The sequence below is a fragment of the Tachysurus vachellii genome, chromosome 1 (genome assembly GCF_030014155.1).
Source record: "Tachysurus vachellii isolate PV-2020 chromosome 1, HZAU_Pvac_v1, whole genome shotgun sequence".
In the NCBI taxonomy this organism is placed as follows: Eukaryota; Metazoa; Chordata; class Actinopteri; order Siluriformes; family Bagridae; genus Tachysurus; species Tachysurus vachellii.
The window spans coordinates 25,463,724-25,478,206 of record NC_083460.1 but is presented as its reverse complement, the minus strand read 5'-3'; the positions used below and the strand labels follow the sequence as shown (position 1 = coordinate 25,478,206).

General features: G+C 40.4%; 1 protein-coding gene across 5 annotated transcripts in view; it reads left to right on the top strand.

The window, feature by feature from the left end:
* Positions 1–14,483, top strand: part of patj (PATJ crumbs cell polarity complex component) — a 126,483-nt gene that overhangs the window by 10,382 nt on the left and 101,618 nt on the right. For all 5 annotated transcript variants that reach the window (XM_060879679.1, XM_060879684.1, XM_060879692.1 and 2 more), the window contains 10 exons: positions 720–956; positions 1,834–1,936; positions 2,077–2,165; positions 2,497–2,638; positions 3,270–3,404; positions 5,175–5,254; positions 5,460–5,516; positions 5,619–5,753; positions 7,035–7,226; positions 7,932–8,132. In XM_060879679.1, the coding sequence (XP_060735662.1) occupies positions 720–956; positions 1,834–1,936; positions 2,077–2,165; positions 2,497–2,638; positions 3,270–3,404; positions 5,175–5,254; positions 5,460–5,516; positions 5,619–5,753; positions 7,035–7,226; positions 7,932–8,132 (1,371 nt within the window). The remainder of the gene's footprint in view (positions 1–719; positions 957–1,833; positions 1,937–2,076; positions 2,166–2,496; positions 2,639–3,269; positions 3,405–5,174; positions 5,255–5,459; positions 5,517–5,618; positions 5,754–7,034; positions 7,227–7,931; positions 8,133–14,483) is intronic.

The following is a 14,483-nucleotide window of genomic DNA, read 5'->3' as shown; positions in this document are numbered from 1 at the left end:
GCCTCCAAATGCCTTTCATGTCTTTTCCCCCCAAAAGACTTCTCTTCTACTGTCTGTGTGTAATGATGCTCTTCCTCTTGTGGTTCATCCTGCCTGAAGTCTTTAGCTGAAAGTAATGTCGCTTGGTTCAGTCATGGAAGGGAAAAGCTTTGTGAGCATTGTGTTAACTATGCAGTTATAACTGTTCTACACGGTCTCTGGCAGCTTCTGATGCATCAGTGAAATTAGGTTGTAAATCTGAGCTTTTTCACTTGCCTGCCTTGAATTGTTCATTTCAAGGTGTCTTATTTTATACTGATGATATTAAAATCCAGCACCAGCTAACCATTATGACATCATTAGTTAACCCTGGGGCATTTATTTATTTATTTTTTTAAGTCTCATAAATAAATTAAAAACAAAAAGCTTTAATTTTATGGCAACTTGGTTACTCACATGTAAAAATGTGAACAACGGCTAGTTCTTTAACCATTTTTTTTATTCTTGCCCCTGGGCATTTAAGTGTGCTATCTTGCCATGTGATGCCTTTTTTAGCCCATGATTTTGTGGCTGTGAAGGAAAGGCAGTCATTTTCTTCTATTTCTTTTTAGCAGACTTCTCCACCAGTGAAAATGTACCAAATCCGCTTAGATCAGAATGCGTCCCGCTAGACCTGTTGATTACTCAGTCGTTTGTTTATTCATTCACTTCCTCTTTTGTTTCATAAATGTTTATCTCAGGACGGCCGACTGAGGACCGGTGACCACATCCTTCGTATCGGCGACACGCCCACACAGGGGCTGACCAGTGAGCAGGTTGTGCAGGTGTTGCAGGCCTGCGGTAACCGAGTCCGCATGCTAATTGCCCGGGATCCCCTGGGTAATACACAGCCTCCACCGCCACCTCCACACGCTCCTACAGCAATGCCCTCTGCCTCCATGCTCCCTCCCATACCAGCGCGCAGGACCAGCAAAACGGTAGGGGCATGTAGCTGATGCAGCTTTTGTTCAAAGAGATTTTCCCAGATTAACCATCTTCAGGGGGAGTTTCCACAAATCTGCTCTTGGTTGTGAATTTTTTATTGAAAACTAACCTCTTTATGTTGTAAGTATAATGAGACTAATCCAGAATGTCACCAGTTTGACCAGGAAGGAACTAAAAATGATGATAATTAATAACAACCATTATAAGTTCATGGTAATCACAGTAGTATACATATAAAAAAACTACGTAGATTTTCGAAGGAACCTTCAAACAAAAATGAAATGTTTTCATTCAGATGAAAGCGAATGTAGTATTTTGTTGGTTTCTATGTGACACAAAGGTTCACCTCGACATCAAAAATTAAGTAACTATAATGTCATTTGAAAAATTGTATACTATGATGAATTATATCACAGTGCACAAAAATTGTACTTTTCTGTATATCAATACAAACTCTGTTTGGAAGCAGCCAACGGGATGAAAAGAAAATTGTAAAATGTCTTTTTAAATGTCAAATTTCAGTAAATATTTTCTGTGATAAGCTAACATAATAAATCTTTTATTGTGCATGGCCAAAAGGTCTGTGATATATCCTGGGATTATATTTTGTCATATTGTCCAGGTCTAATTCAGATCATTCAAAAACTGTGTTCAATCATCACATTCATGAATTCTACAAAAGAAGATTTAAAGAGCCACTATATGCAGTTTAGTAAGAGTTCTGTCTTAATATTAGTTGAATTTTTTAGCCCGCGGAAACTTCTCAGGTTGTAGATGCACATTAAATATCCCATGATCTGCTAAAATGGTTCATTTTGCTGCTGATTGTTGACATCTGTTGATTTGCTTTGTTTTGTGCTGTTAATGCAGCTAAACCTTGAATGCCATGAGATTCATGAAGTGTCGTTGAAGAAGAAAGATGGCCAGAGTCTGGGAATTTCTATTGTTGGCTGTAACTCTTTGACCGCCGATGGTAAAGAAACAACAACATATTTACTGCTCTTGGCTACAAACCGGGCAGCTTTGCATTAACCGACACCACACAGAATACTGAAACTATTTTCTTCATTTTCTCCCTGCCTTCTGCTTCTTTTTATGCCTTACCTTTTGCAGACGGATTAGGGGTTTCTGTGAAGAGCATCATCCCTGGCAGTGCTGCTGAACAGTGCGGGAATATCATGGTCCATGACAGAATAATAGCGGTAGGCTGCTAATTACTTTTTAATGAGCTCTTCTTTAATTAGCCCCACACGTCTATGAATGCTCACAGTCTCACATATACAGATCAGGACACCAGCTGAGCAAGATGTCTTTTTATTGCCATATTTGTGTTTTAATAAGGATAGGGTGAACAGAGGATAAAGCATGTGTCATAATGAGCTTTAGAGCAGGCTAATGTAACGTATTCTAGGCAGCAGTTACATGCATTTAGTTGTATTCATAACATCATTTTGTTTTTGGATGTTTCTTAATACCGGTCAGTTTTGCACATACATTTTTTTTTTCTTTCTTTGTTTCTGTCTTTCTGAGCAGCTGAATGGAGTTAACCTACAGGGCTTCACCAGCCAGGAGGTTCTAGATGTGATGAGGCAGACGGGTCAGACTGTGAACCTCACTTTGGTCCGCAAAATCGCCTCGCCTAAGAAATCTGCCGTGGAGATCTCTCTGGATAAAGGCGAGCAACATGCTGCATATCGATTATGATGAATGAGGAGTTGACACATTGACCTTGCCTCACTTCTTATATATTCTATAAAACTGTTCGACCTGTTGCATGCTAAGCAAAACTGTACTCATAATGTTTTAGGGAAATATGTTAGCTTATTTGACCTGGCTGACTAGCGATTCATGCTAGTAAGGGAGCATGAGAAGCTTCAATATGGTTTGAGTGGGAAATCATGTAGATAAACTGTGATCCAGTACGTTCATGAATCCCGCTACATGCCCCATTAATTAAAACCTAACCAATACTGTAATGCATCAATAAAAGCAGGGAAGGGAAATTCTGTATTCTGTTTTGAAATTAAGATCTTTTTTAATCATTTTGTCTTGAATCAAGGTAAAATATTTATCATATTTATAGATAGATGGATAGATCGATAGATAGACGTAGATATAAAGATGAGTATCATTTAAATGGTCTATATATTGTCTTGGAATGAAATTTCTTTACCACATAGTAAGTGAAAGTAGATAATTCTCCTTTACTTTGTGTTCAGTCAAAATCCAGCAGCTTGGAAACAGCCTCAAGCCCAAGTACCAAAGCAAAATCCGTATCTGATTGCGGTGCATGTGCATGTGTGTAGTCCACAGAGAGTCATCCCGAGTGTCTTTGAGGAGATCTGCAGAGATCAAGGTCCGGGCAGATGTTCAGATGGCCTCTGTGATGGAGCCAGTGGACACAAGTCAGACAGCGATCAAACAGCAGTCATCTACAAGAGGTGAGCTGCTGCTGATACTCACTAATTGCATGTACATCACCATTTTTCGATAATGCATGCATGAATGTCTATCGCCTGTGGGGGCGCTGTTGAGATTTGGAAATCCTATCCAGTGATACTTCCCTCTAGGCAGGGGTCAGTTTCAGGCCAATCCTATTCTCACTGTACCCCTCATCCCCTCCCCTTCTCTCTTCTTCCCTTCTTCTTTTTCCTTCCCTTCCTCATAGCTGACCCCTACATATCGGGCACGAATTCGGTCATGCTAGCCGGTGGCTATAAATATGGAAGCAGGCAGGCTGGGAGCAGAAGAGCGATCCTGTTTGAGACATTAAACCAGCAAACGGCTTGAGTTACACACTGACCTAATTAAACCAGACAAGCCCTGGTACCTGCCAAACTTCTAAATAAAGTGTTCTGTTGCAGTGGGGCAGTACAAGCCCTGGATAACAAAGATTGCTTGTCAGGGCTTATTTCCCAGTGGGGGCAACTGTAGTACTTGTAAAATGATAGCTGCCTTAAACCAAAACAATCTCTCATTTAATCTCGCTCTCACATTGTGTTTTTCCTCTTTTTTTCTTTTTATGCTGGAAAGAATTGATGTCCCTGTTATGAGACAGGAGCACCTAGGTGTGTGTTGAAAGTTTTCTCTGTGGGAAATAGCTTGGACCTTTGGCTTTGTGAGCGTCGGGATGGTTTCTGAATCGAGAATCTGAATCGAGAGCATTTCTGTGTGTTAAATGTTGTTACAGCTTGTATGTTGAACAAGGGTCATTCCTGTGGTAAAATCACGATAGGTTGTTGGGTTCCTTACACTCTCAAGCAGCCTGAAGACTTGCACTTAAATTTCCCTCAGTTTCTATACCGTGACCCACTGAAATGTAGTGGGAGTGGGGTTTATTATTATTATTTATTATTATTATTATTATTATTATTAAGCAATACTGTTAGCTTGTGATAGACTAATTGTGGAATTCTGAAAGTCCTGTTGGATGATGGTGTCATGTAGATGCAGTTAGGCTTCTTTCTTCTTCTAATAGGCCTGCACCATAAAGTGTAGAACTGCAGGACATCAATTTCTTCAAAGTCCATTTCTTTCTTTCCTTGCTTCTGCACCTGGTCTGCAGATGTTGGCTGGAGTTTGAAATATTCGAAACCTGAAAGCGATGCATTGCCGTATTAATATAGTCAAACACTTATGATGAATGGTGTTGTGAGTGGTGGTGAAGAAATGCTAATTTAATCAGGTCTATGTGCTAGGGCCCTTCATCTTTGTGTGTGTGATTAATTTTGTTCTCTCACTCACTCTCTCCAAGTTGTCAGAGTGAGATGATTGGAATGACTACATGCGTAAAGGAAGGAGGTTTCTTGTCATCCCAGGGGGCTTAAATTACAGTAGGAGCATTATTACACTTGTCTTGTCTGTACTAGTACATGCCCCCCACCCGCCACCTCCATCCCCCAACTTTTGGTTGTGCATGTTCTCCACAACTTGGACATTTATAAACAACTTCTTAATCTGCCTGCTTTTTTTTCCCCAGTCTCTGTACATATCTGTCTGATATCAGACATAAGACTAGTGGCTTTGCTGTATGGTCACTCAGTTTGTCAGTCATCATGGCATCCTTTTTTGTAACACTGCAGAACCTTCTGACATTAAGGTTGTGTGATTAATATGATTTTTCCCCCCTCATAGCTTGCTCTGTTGAACACATGAGAAATCAATAAAGATGTTGTTTGCTTGAAACAGATAGATCTTTTTTCTGTTTATAGTTCGAGAGTCCATTCCACTGACAGAGATGGAGTTGCGGACCAAATGGGAGCAGGCACTGGGCCCTCAGTATGATGTTATGGTAAGAAATGGGAAATGAGAAAGTAAAAAAGAAAGCAAACAAGGAGAAGTTATTCTAAGTCAGAACACACATCCAGCTCATCCAGCTTTGTAACTTTGGCACCAATGTTTTTAAAGCATTATTCATTACAATTCCTTCTACTTTAGCTTGTAGTCATGAATGATTTCACAAATGAATGAATGGTATTTGTAATCCTTTTTTCTAGGTTGTTAAACTAGACCCTGTCATTGAGGATGATGCTGAGCTGCAGAAATATTCCAAGGTATTATAGTAGTGCACACTTTGACAGATATCTGTTTGACAACCAAAAATTTGATTGACACCGAAGCATCAATGATACATCAATCAGGTTATTTTTGTCTAGTTGCTCCCGATACACACCATGCGTCTTGGCGTGGAGCTAGATTCGTTCGATGGTCACCACTACATTTCTACCGTAGCCCCTGATGGTCCTGTGGCCAAGCATGGTTTACTGCGACCAGAGGATGAACTTCTTGAGGTACAAAAAGGAAAAACGTACACTAATTCACATTTTCACTGGCAATGTTTAACACCATTATTCTTTCTCCCATTGGTATTATGGTGAGGAGTTATGGTCAGGTTGTCCCAGGGTTTGGCCAACCTACAGATCATCTTTTTGGCGGGCTTTGGTGCGGCTCCTGTCTGTTCCTCTAATAACACGGTGACCTTTGCATCCTGCCAGCCCCAGGTCTCCAGGAAGGCATGCTGCTGCCACCACTGCTGGCACGTAGATGTTTTAGCAGGAGGGCTTCTGAGTCTGACCGAGGCCATCTGCATGCCAGGCCGTGTCTCTGACTTCCCCACTGCCTCTGCTTCCTGCCCCTCTGCTGTCCCTTCAGCCCCACCTGGTCCAATGGCCACGAGCTGCTGTACTCTCAGCCTGTTGCTCTTGGCAGCAACCCTGACAGAACACAAACCCACTGCACTGGTGCATTAGAGCATGGGGTTTCTCAAGGCCCCATGCTAGGCTCATTCAGTATGTAAAGGGCTCTTTTACATATATGTTTGAAATGCCATGCTTCAGTACAACTGTACTGCTAACAACTCCTTATGGATACTTCCTGAAGAGACATCATGGACAGATGTGAGCTCAGTGGTATATAATGTTGCTGGGGTGATCAGAAAGGGGGCTAGAGCATCCTTGGTCTGGGACAGATGGCACAGTATTACCCTGGCTTCTTTTAGGTCCAAGTGAATGCCAGAAAAGTGGCCTGGCAAAAGAGAGGTGCAACTTGTATTTATAAATCAATGGAGGGAATCTGTAGGGTTTTTTGTTTCTGTCCTGTCCTGTATAGTGTTTAACATAGACCTGCTTGCATATACTCTTATGCTTTGTAATTGTTTCAGTAGAGCAGGCAAAATTTCGACATAGAAATTTTGTGAAGTATATTTTTAGTACAGCCAGTGCCTAATCATGGTTCTGTATGTTTTCATCCTAACAACAGCAGTTAAAATGGCACAGATTATAAAATGACGGATATGAGACAAGCCATCTTTTCAATCTTGGAGGCTCTGGTACACTCCTTTCCAAGAACTGAGTCTTTTTTCCGGATCTGCCTTCAACCTAGTTTAATTGTGATGATGTAAAGAAGTTGTTGGAGTTTTTAGAGTTGTATAGAAAATAAAAAAAAATTCCCTGCAAATCTCTTGAATTAGGGAAATGTGCATTTTAAAGACTGCTTTCAAGGGAAAGGAAAATTGCACCGCAATTTTAAAAAAAATGGGGCAGGAACCGCTTATCATGTATGTTTGTGTGTAGGTGAACGATGTGCAGTTGTACGGGAAGACGAGGCGGGAAGCTGTAGCGTTCTTGCGAGAGGTTCCTCCTCCCTTCACTCTTGTGTGCTGTAGACGCCTCATTGAAGAGGGCACTGAATACGAACCTGATGATGATGAGGATGATGATGATGAGTGGGGCTCCAGGGATCCTACAGCTAGCCTACAGGAGCAGGTAACACAGATCAGTGTATATATCTATATATTTCTTGTCCATTTGTTGTATTTTGGCTGCTTCAAGTACGCACATTTTTAAAACCGTTCTTCGTGTGGTGTTCTGTATTACCCATCATAATGCATTACCCATCAAATCAGAGATCAAAATAATTGAAGCCCATTAAAAAAAAGAAAGAAAAAGAAGCATTATCCTATATGTTGATTGCAAAGGTATGTCTTTGTGGAAGATAATTATGGAAGTAATGGAAAGGGCCTGAAATTAAAGATCTGGTTTGGAACCAGTGGCGTCATCTGTTCATTACTTGGTCAGATGTGTCTTAATATTAGTGTTAATAAATGTAGTATTAGTATTAATAATATTAGTATTAATAAATGTGCGGGTGACTAGCATTAATAGACATACTCCTGGAGCAACAAATGAATAAAATCTTATTAACATAAGACTTGCATTATATCCTGGAACTCAGACTTTGACTTTTGTCTATGGTGCGCTCTCATATATTTGTGGACAGAACTGTATGTTGTATAGTACAGAAGAGCTAAAGTGCCGACTGTATTGAAGTTAGGTCTTAACCTACTCCTTAAATGTTATTTATTTTCAGTTCAACTTTCCTTCTCTGCAGAGCTGAACATCGCCTACACACAGTTTTTAAATAAAACTCTGTTGGATACTCCACTCAAATGTGGTTTGCTTCTCCTTCAGACACAAGTGATCCAGAAGGAGGTTGCTGAGCAGCAAACCGCTCCAGAGCCAAGCTTTTCTGAGAGGGAGGAGGACGAGAATAGGGAGAGTGGAGATGAAGAGAACGAAGAGGGAGAGTTGGCTCTCTGGTCTCCAGAAGTGCATGTGCTGGAGTTGGAGAAAGGCGAGCGAGGCCTCGGGTTCAGCATTCTGGATTACCAGGTTTGTCCCTCTAAGTCTGTCTTCTCAAATAATAAACATACTGTACCGTTTTTCATGAAAATTACATAAATAAAAATGTAGGTGGGGATTTTTAAGTTGGAATTTCTTTAACTATTCAATTTTAGTATAGTAATTTTAGATCTATTTACTATAAATAGATCTTCCTCGAAGAGTGAAAACTCTGACCTGTTTTAATAATTCCTGCTTGATTCCTCTCAATCCTTATTACAGAACATGTGTGTTGATGTGACAAATCATTGGGCTGGGAACAATAAGAAGCTACGATATGCCTCTGGAAACATCTACCACTATTACTAGTATCTGGCACTGGGCCAAATATCAGAGCTCTTTGCTTTGCTCGCTTGCTGCGATAAGCTGCTTTTATATCCTCTCTTCATTAGCTCTCTAATCACTGTGTACAAAACCCCAACTTCAGTAGCTTGTCTGAAATCACCAATAATCAGGTCATGGCTTCGTTTATCAATCAAAATCAAAACCTTTGCTTTTCCCACTTTATATAAACTACACAGAACTCACCTTCATCATCTGAAAAGATGTAAGTTCAGTGCTTTCACAATTTTGTCAAGGAGATGATAATAAATGCTTGTGGGTTTATCGGTGCTGCTCATGAAATGGGTGAAAATGAAGTGCGATCACTTTTTAATGGCAAGACATGCTTCTTTCCTTGTCAGGCACCGTTCTGAGTGATAGTGCTGCAGTTTTCATAGACAGAATTACACTGGTGCTTAATAGCAGTCACCGGGGCAGTGATCCCTTAAATTTTGCCTCACATCTTACCTCTTTGAGGGGCAGAAATGAAGAAAAAATGCACTGCTGGAGACCAGTTGATTTTCTGATTCAAGATTCAGTATTTTCAAAGGAATATATATATTTTTTTAATAGATATTCTAACTTCAATAAAATGAGTTTGTGTTGCCATTGGTTTGCTAATTAAATGTAAAAAACTAAAGGGATATTTACATTTACACTTCAAGCATTATGGCAGGGTTAAGGGCCTTAATCAAGGTCCCAACAGTGACAGCTTGGTGGATCTGGGATCGAACTCACAACCTTCCACTTGGTAGCCCAACACCTTAACCACTCGGCTACCACATGCCTATAAAATACATTTTTCACCGCAGCATTAGAGGAATTCAAAACTGTACAATAATGGGTGTTATGATAACTTTTATAAATATTTTATATTGACGTCATCGTTATTTAGCACATTTTATTCTCCTTCGTTGCCATCGATTGACTGCTGATTGATCCGTCTCCTTAATTATTAACACAATATTGATTCCAGACCTACAGTTTCCTCTGAAATTATTGAAACAATAAGGCCAATTCTGTGTTTTTGCTATACACCTGAAGATATTTAGGTTTGAAATCATAAGATGATCTTGGCGACAATAGATAACAATTGAAATCTAGCCGAGTTATACTTAAAAAACACGCCACCTTTTATTTGAACACCTATTTCTGAGCCCTGGGTTTCACCTGTGAAATCTGCATGTGGTGCTAAAAAGTATAAATCAACATGAAGATCAGAGAATTGATTATGGGAGAAAAGTGAAGCAAAATCTGTCAAAGCCATTGCACAAGCATTGGGTATAACCAACACTTTGGAATTTGGAATGTCCTGAAAAAGAAAGAAACCACTGGTGTACTGACAATCATCAGACACGTCCGCCAAGGAAACCAACAGCAGCTGAAGACAGAATCATTGTGGAAGCTGTGAAGAAAACAACAATCAGTGACATCACTAATAACCTCCACAGGGCATGGGTGCAGGTATCACCAACACCACTGTTTCAAAAAAGAAACATAGAGAACATACCACAAGATACAATCCAGTCAGAATCAGAAAGCCAGAAGAAGTACAGAGATGAGAAACAGAAGCTCTGGAATCAAGATATACCTATTTACCAAACGGATGGAAAAGCCAGTGTGGCGAAGGAAAAGAAATAATCATTATCCAAAATTTAGACGTGCAGCAGAGGTAGTGTATTATCTTGGACTTGCTTGGCTGTTTCTGGAACATGCTCATTAATCTTTATTGGTGACGGAACTCATAATGGTAACAATGGTAATGCAGAAATAATCTATCCTCCAGTTTAAAGAGAAATGCTTCCAGTTTAATTGTAGCTAACTTGATCATGCAAGCAGGACAATAATCTAAACAGAACTTAGTTTGTTCAGGTTCGGCTACAGGGGATAAATAATGGTACATCTCATTTCAAACCAAACTGCCAACTTCATCAGGGGAGAAAAGTGGAAGGTTTTAGAATGGGCAAGTCTGTCATCAGACCTTAACCTATTTGAGCAGCATTTCATCTCCCGAAGAGAAGACCGAAGGGAGAAACTCTCCAAAAACAAACAACCGAAAGAAGCTGTGATGCAGATTTTGAAAAGCACCATAAAGGAAGAACAAAGTAGTTTGGTGACGTATGACAGCCTGTACATTTAGAGTTGTCTGCTAGCAAAGATTTCATGTTTTAAGATTTTTAACATGACTAGATGTAAATATCAGAAAATTAATATTGTAATTCTGATGTTTTATATTCATCTTTTCTTCTCAAACCAAAATCTTATCATTGTAAAGCAGTGAAAAAAAAAATTGTCCTTGTTCCTATATAAAGGTGACTCTCGGTAGTACATTGATATCTTTATTATTAATCCTTGACATTCTTTATAAACTAGAATTGCAAAAATAAAATCATTAAACGAACATCACATAAGCAAACTTTTAAACAATGCTGACGATATTAGATCACTAATTATCACAGATATTCATGAAATTTCTTTCATTAATTGAATGTTTCAAAATGTGCACTATTGCAGTGATATTTCAATCGTGTAATAGTATGAATAGTGATCTGGGGTCTGTAAATAATTGTGCTCTTCAGGATTAAAAAAAAAAAAAAAAAATCCAGCGCTGATCCTAGGTCAGCATTCTTACATCGTGAAATTAGATAAACACAGGCAAGTTGTTCTGAACCCTATTCACCCAAGAGCAATCATAAGTTTCCATATTGATTTTTGGTTCTGAAACCCTCATCAAAGAGAAGCGAGTAGAGTGCGTCACAGATGATTTGGTTCTCGGTGTATCTTGGGCTTTGACGGAGGCCGTATTGACCTGTGTGCTCCCCTCTCAGTCATGAACTCGCTATCTCTCCACTGAGCACCAGCTGAGCCCCTCTCACCTAGTGCTGTCTGACTGCTTATCTTCCGCATTGCCTTCGCTTCTCTGCCCATAGGCCTGAGCATAAGCTGAGCAGCCTATGGGAATTTATTTACAGTGTATGTGTTTGTGTGTGTTAGTGTGTATGCAAAATGTACAGTATGTGTTTTTATTGCTGGAGAAGTATCCCTACATTATACATTAGGTATGCTTAATAATAGATTGCCTGACTTGCACAGAGTAGAAGGAAAGATTGATCCTGTAGAGGAGTCTTATTTCCTCTTTCATTTATTCTCTTTCTCAAACTGCCTTTCATTTTGTAGCGCAAAGTTCTCCGGCATGTGAGGAGGGTAGTTGAGGGTGGGGGGGTGGGAATTGATTTTGCCATGGCGTCTTCAGCAGGAAGCTTGAGCTGGTAAAGGCTGAGTGGTCAGGAATGGAATCCGTAGACATGCCTGCAGCATTTCAGAAGCTTCTCCATGGACCCTGGCATTCAGATTTTTACTCTTTCCTTTCACTCTTTCTTTATCTCTTTTTTTTTTTTTCTGTTTTAATCTGTTTTCCTATACATTGTTTCCACTCTATTCGATTTTTCCCCCCCCCCACTTTCACCTGTTCAGCTAAAGTTGCCTCAAAGTCTCAGGTCATGCAAGCCAACCCTGTAACTGTAGCTTGATCGATGGGAGCCCACCACCAGACTGACAGCTGGACTCCGGGTGTACTTCTCTCCTAAATGACACCCCTAACAGCAAGTGTGCCAAAAAGCGATTATAAAACCATTTTGCAACGCTCTTGTTCTTTGAAGTTTGAACTCCAGGAGGATCTCAAAGTGAGAAGCATGATGCTATGGTTTTCAGCAACTCGTGAATTAATGTGAAATGGCGTCGCGGTAACGTGTGCTATGCTGCTAATGGAGATTAATGAAACCCCCTTGGGCTAAACACCTGATCTAAAGGGTCACGTCAGGGCAAATTCACCATAAGTATGATGGGATTCTTGTAACCATTTGAGTTTTATTACACTGATTTTCTCTGACGGCAACTGCATGTTATGCATGAAATCACATATGTAATGCTCTGAAAATCAGAATGATTGACGAGCTTTCCTGTAGTACAGGATTTTAACCAGACCCCATAACCTTCTGTTTGTAGGAGCTACAGCAATTACAGGTTTTTTTACTATGTACTAATAGTGGTATTACAGAACAAGTATAAACAGAGCATGTGTTCAGTATTGGATACTTCTGGGGAAAAAAATATCCAGTGTTAAGCATATATATGTGTGTGTGTGTGTGTGTGTGTGTGTGTGTGTGTGTGTGTGTGTGTGTGATCCATGGCTCAAGTAATTTATAGCACTTCCTGCCTGCCAAGCAAAGAATCTTAAAGTCTAAGAGAATACATTTTTTGGCAGTCAGAATGTTCTTACCTGCACATCAGTGCACTATTTAGAGGGAACATTCTGACAGATAGGCATAGATCATCTCTCTGATTTATTATTTATTTAGGCTTTGTTTATTTATCTGGTGGCCCTACAGAACCAGAATCTAACCGAAGAGAAATTTTATTGCTATGACCGCAAAGGAAATTGATCAAATAGAGTGTAAATCTAAAACCTGATGCTTTTAGATGCCAGTTGCATCAGTTTCCTTCACTGTGACTGAGTGTTCAGTTCCACCACGTTGTGTACAATGAAGGCCAGCGAAGATGATGGATTTCCCACCATTTTCTGATCGGTACCGTCCATGCTACAAAGACTGGATCAGCTATATTATAAACACGGAGTTCCCATGTTTCTCTTTCACCATTAGGCTCTCTTAAAAATGACCTTATTTGCAGGAAAGCTCTGGAAAGCCCGATGCTCTTCATTTATCAATACCCAAATGTGCTTTGTACAATTTTATCATTTGTGCCAAAAAAAAGATCTTCTGGAATGAACGATTTTTAAAAGTTTTGAAAGTTCAATGTTGATTAAAATAATGCAGAGAGTGACCTTGGCTCTTCAGTAGAGAAATCCTTGAGAAAGAGTTTAGTTTCTTGTAATAATGTCAGTTTCGGTCACTGCGGGTCATTTAGTTGTCCACGCCGTGAGAACAGTGTCCCATCCAGACCTCCGCTTTCCCCAGAGACCAGCACAAGGGAGAGAAGGAAGGGGAGGGCCGTTAAAAAAGTGACGGAAAGAGTTCCTGGAATTTGGTTCAGCAGGATTTAAGATAAAGGCGAAGTGTGACATGACAGATGATTCCAGCACAAACTTTAGATTTATTGTCCATTTAAAATGCACAAGAATTCGAACCCCTCCACATGCAGGGCTGGTCCACTGAGCAGGCGCAGCTTACAGCTGGTGGTTTTATCTTGTAGAGCATGCAGCATTGGCACAGAGTAAAAAATAAAGTAGATAGTAGTCTGCATTTGTGTAGTACAGACTGGATGTCTGTCTGTGTGAAGGACTAGGGGTGTTTGTGCTTAGTCTTTGTTTAGTTGCTATATTTATCTAGGTAAATGAACAGATTGTAAATGTACACAACAGGATTTCTGAGCAGCAGCATGTTGAGGGTGTCCTTGTTTGTATCCAGTGGCTTTTCTGCTTGGATTGTCATCATTGGACATTGTCCTGAAAGCTATTGCACTCAGAAAGCAGCTGCACTTGTGTAATAAGCTCTGGTTTATACGAACTCTTAAAGTTAACACTTGCAAAGCTTTACTCAGGCCGAAATATAAACAAGAAATAGGACGCTTTCTCTCTTGCTCTCAATCCTTTGTTTGGGTTTCTCTCGGTCTCTCTCTCTCTCTCTCTCTCTCTCTCCCTCTCCCCCTTCTCACTCACTCTCCCCTCATTTTAGCTGACAGGCTTGTGAATTTGTCCACAGCTGCCCGTCCATTTCTGGTGCCATACATGGTTGCGTGTCGAGCTTTGCTGCTGTTCGGCCCCCTGCGCTGTCCCAGTGTGGCCCCACCAGCCATGCTCTGTTTCTCGTGCTTTTTTCCAGCTGCTCCGCTGACATCACTGGCCATGTGGTATGAGGGAGGCCTTGGAACGAAGAGTGCACTTGGCTGTTACTCAGCAGCTGGACAATGCAGCCAGTGTCTTCTAAAAGGGCCAGCTGGAGTGGAACTTCAAATCCCGTCTCCAACTTTTTCCCATTTGCTTTTTTCCTTACTTCTGTAGCA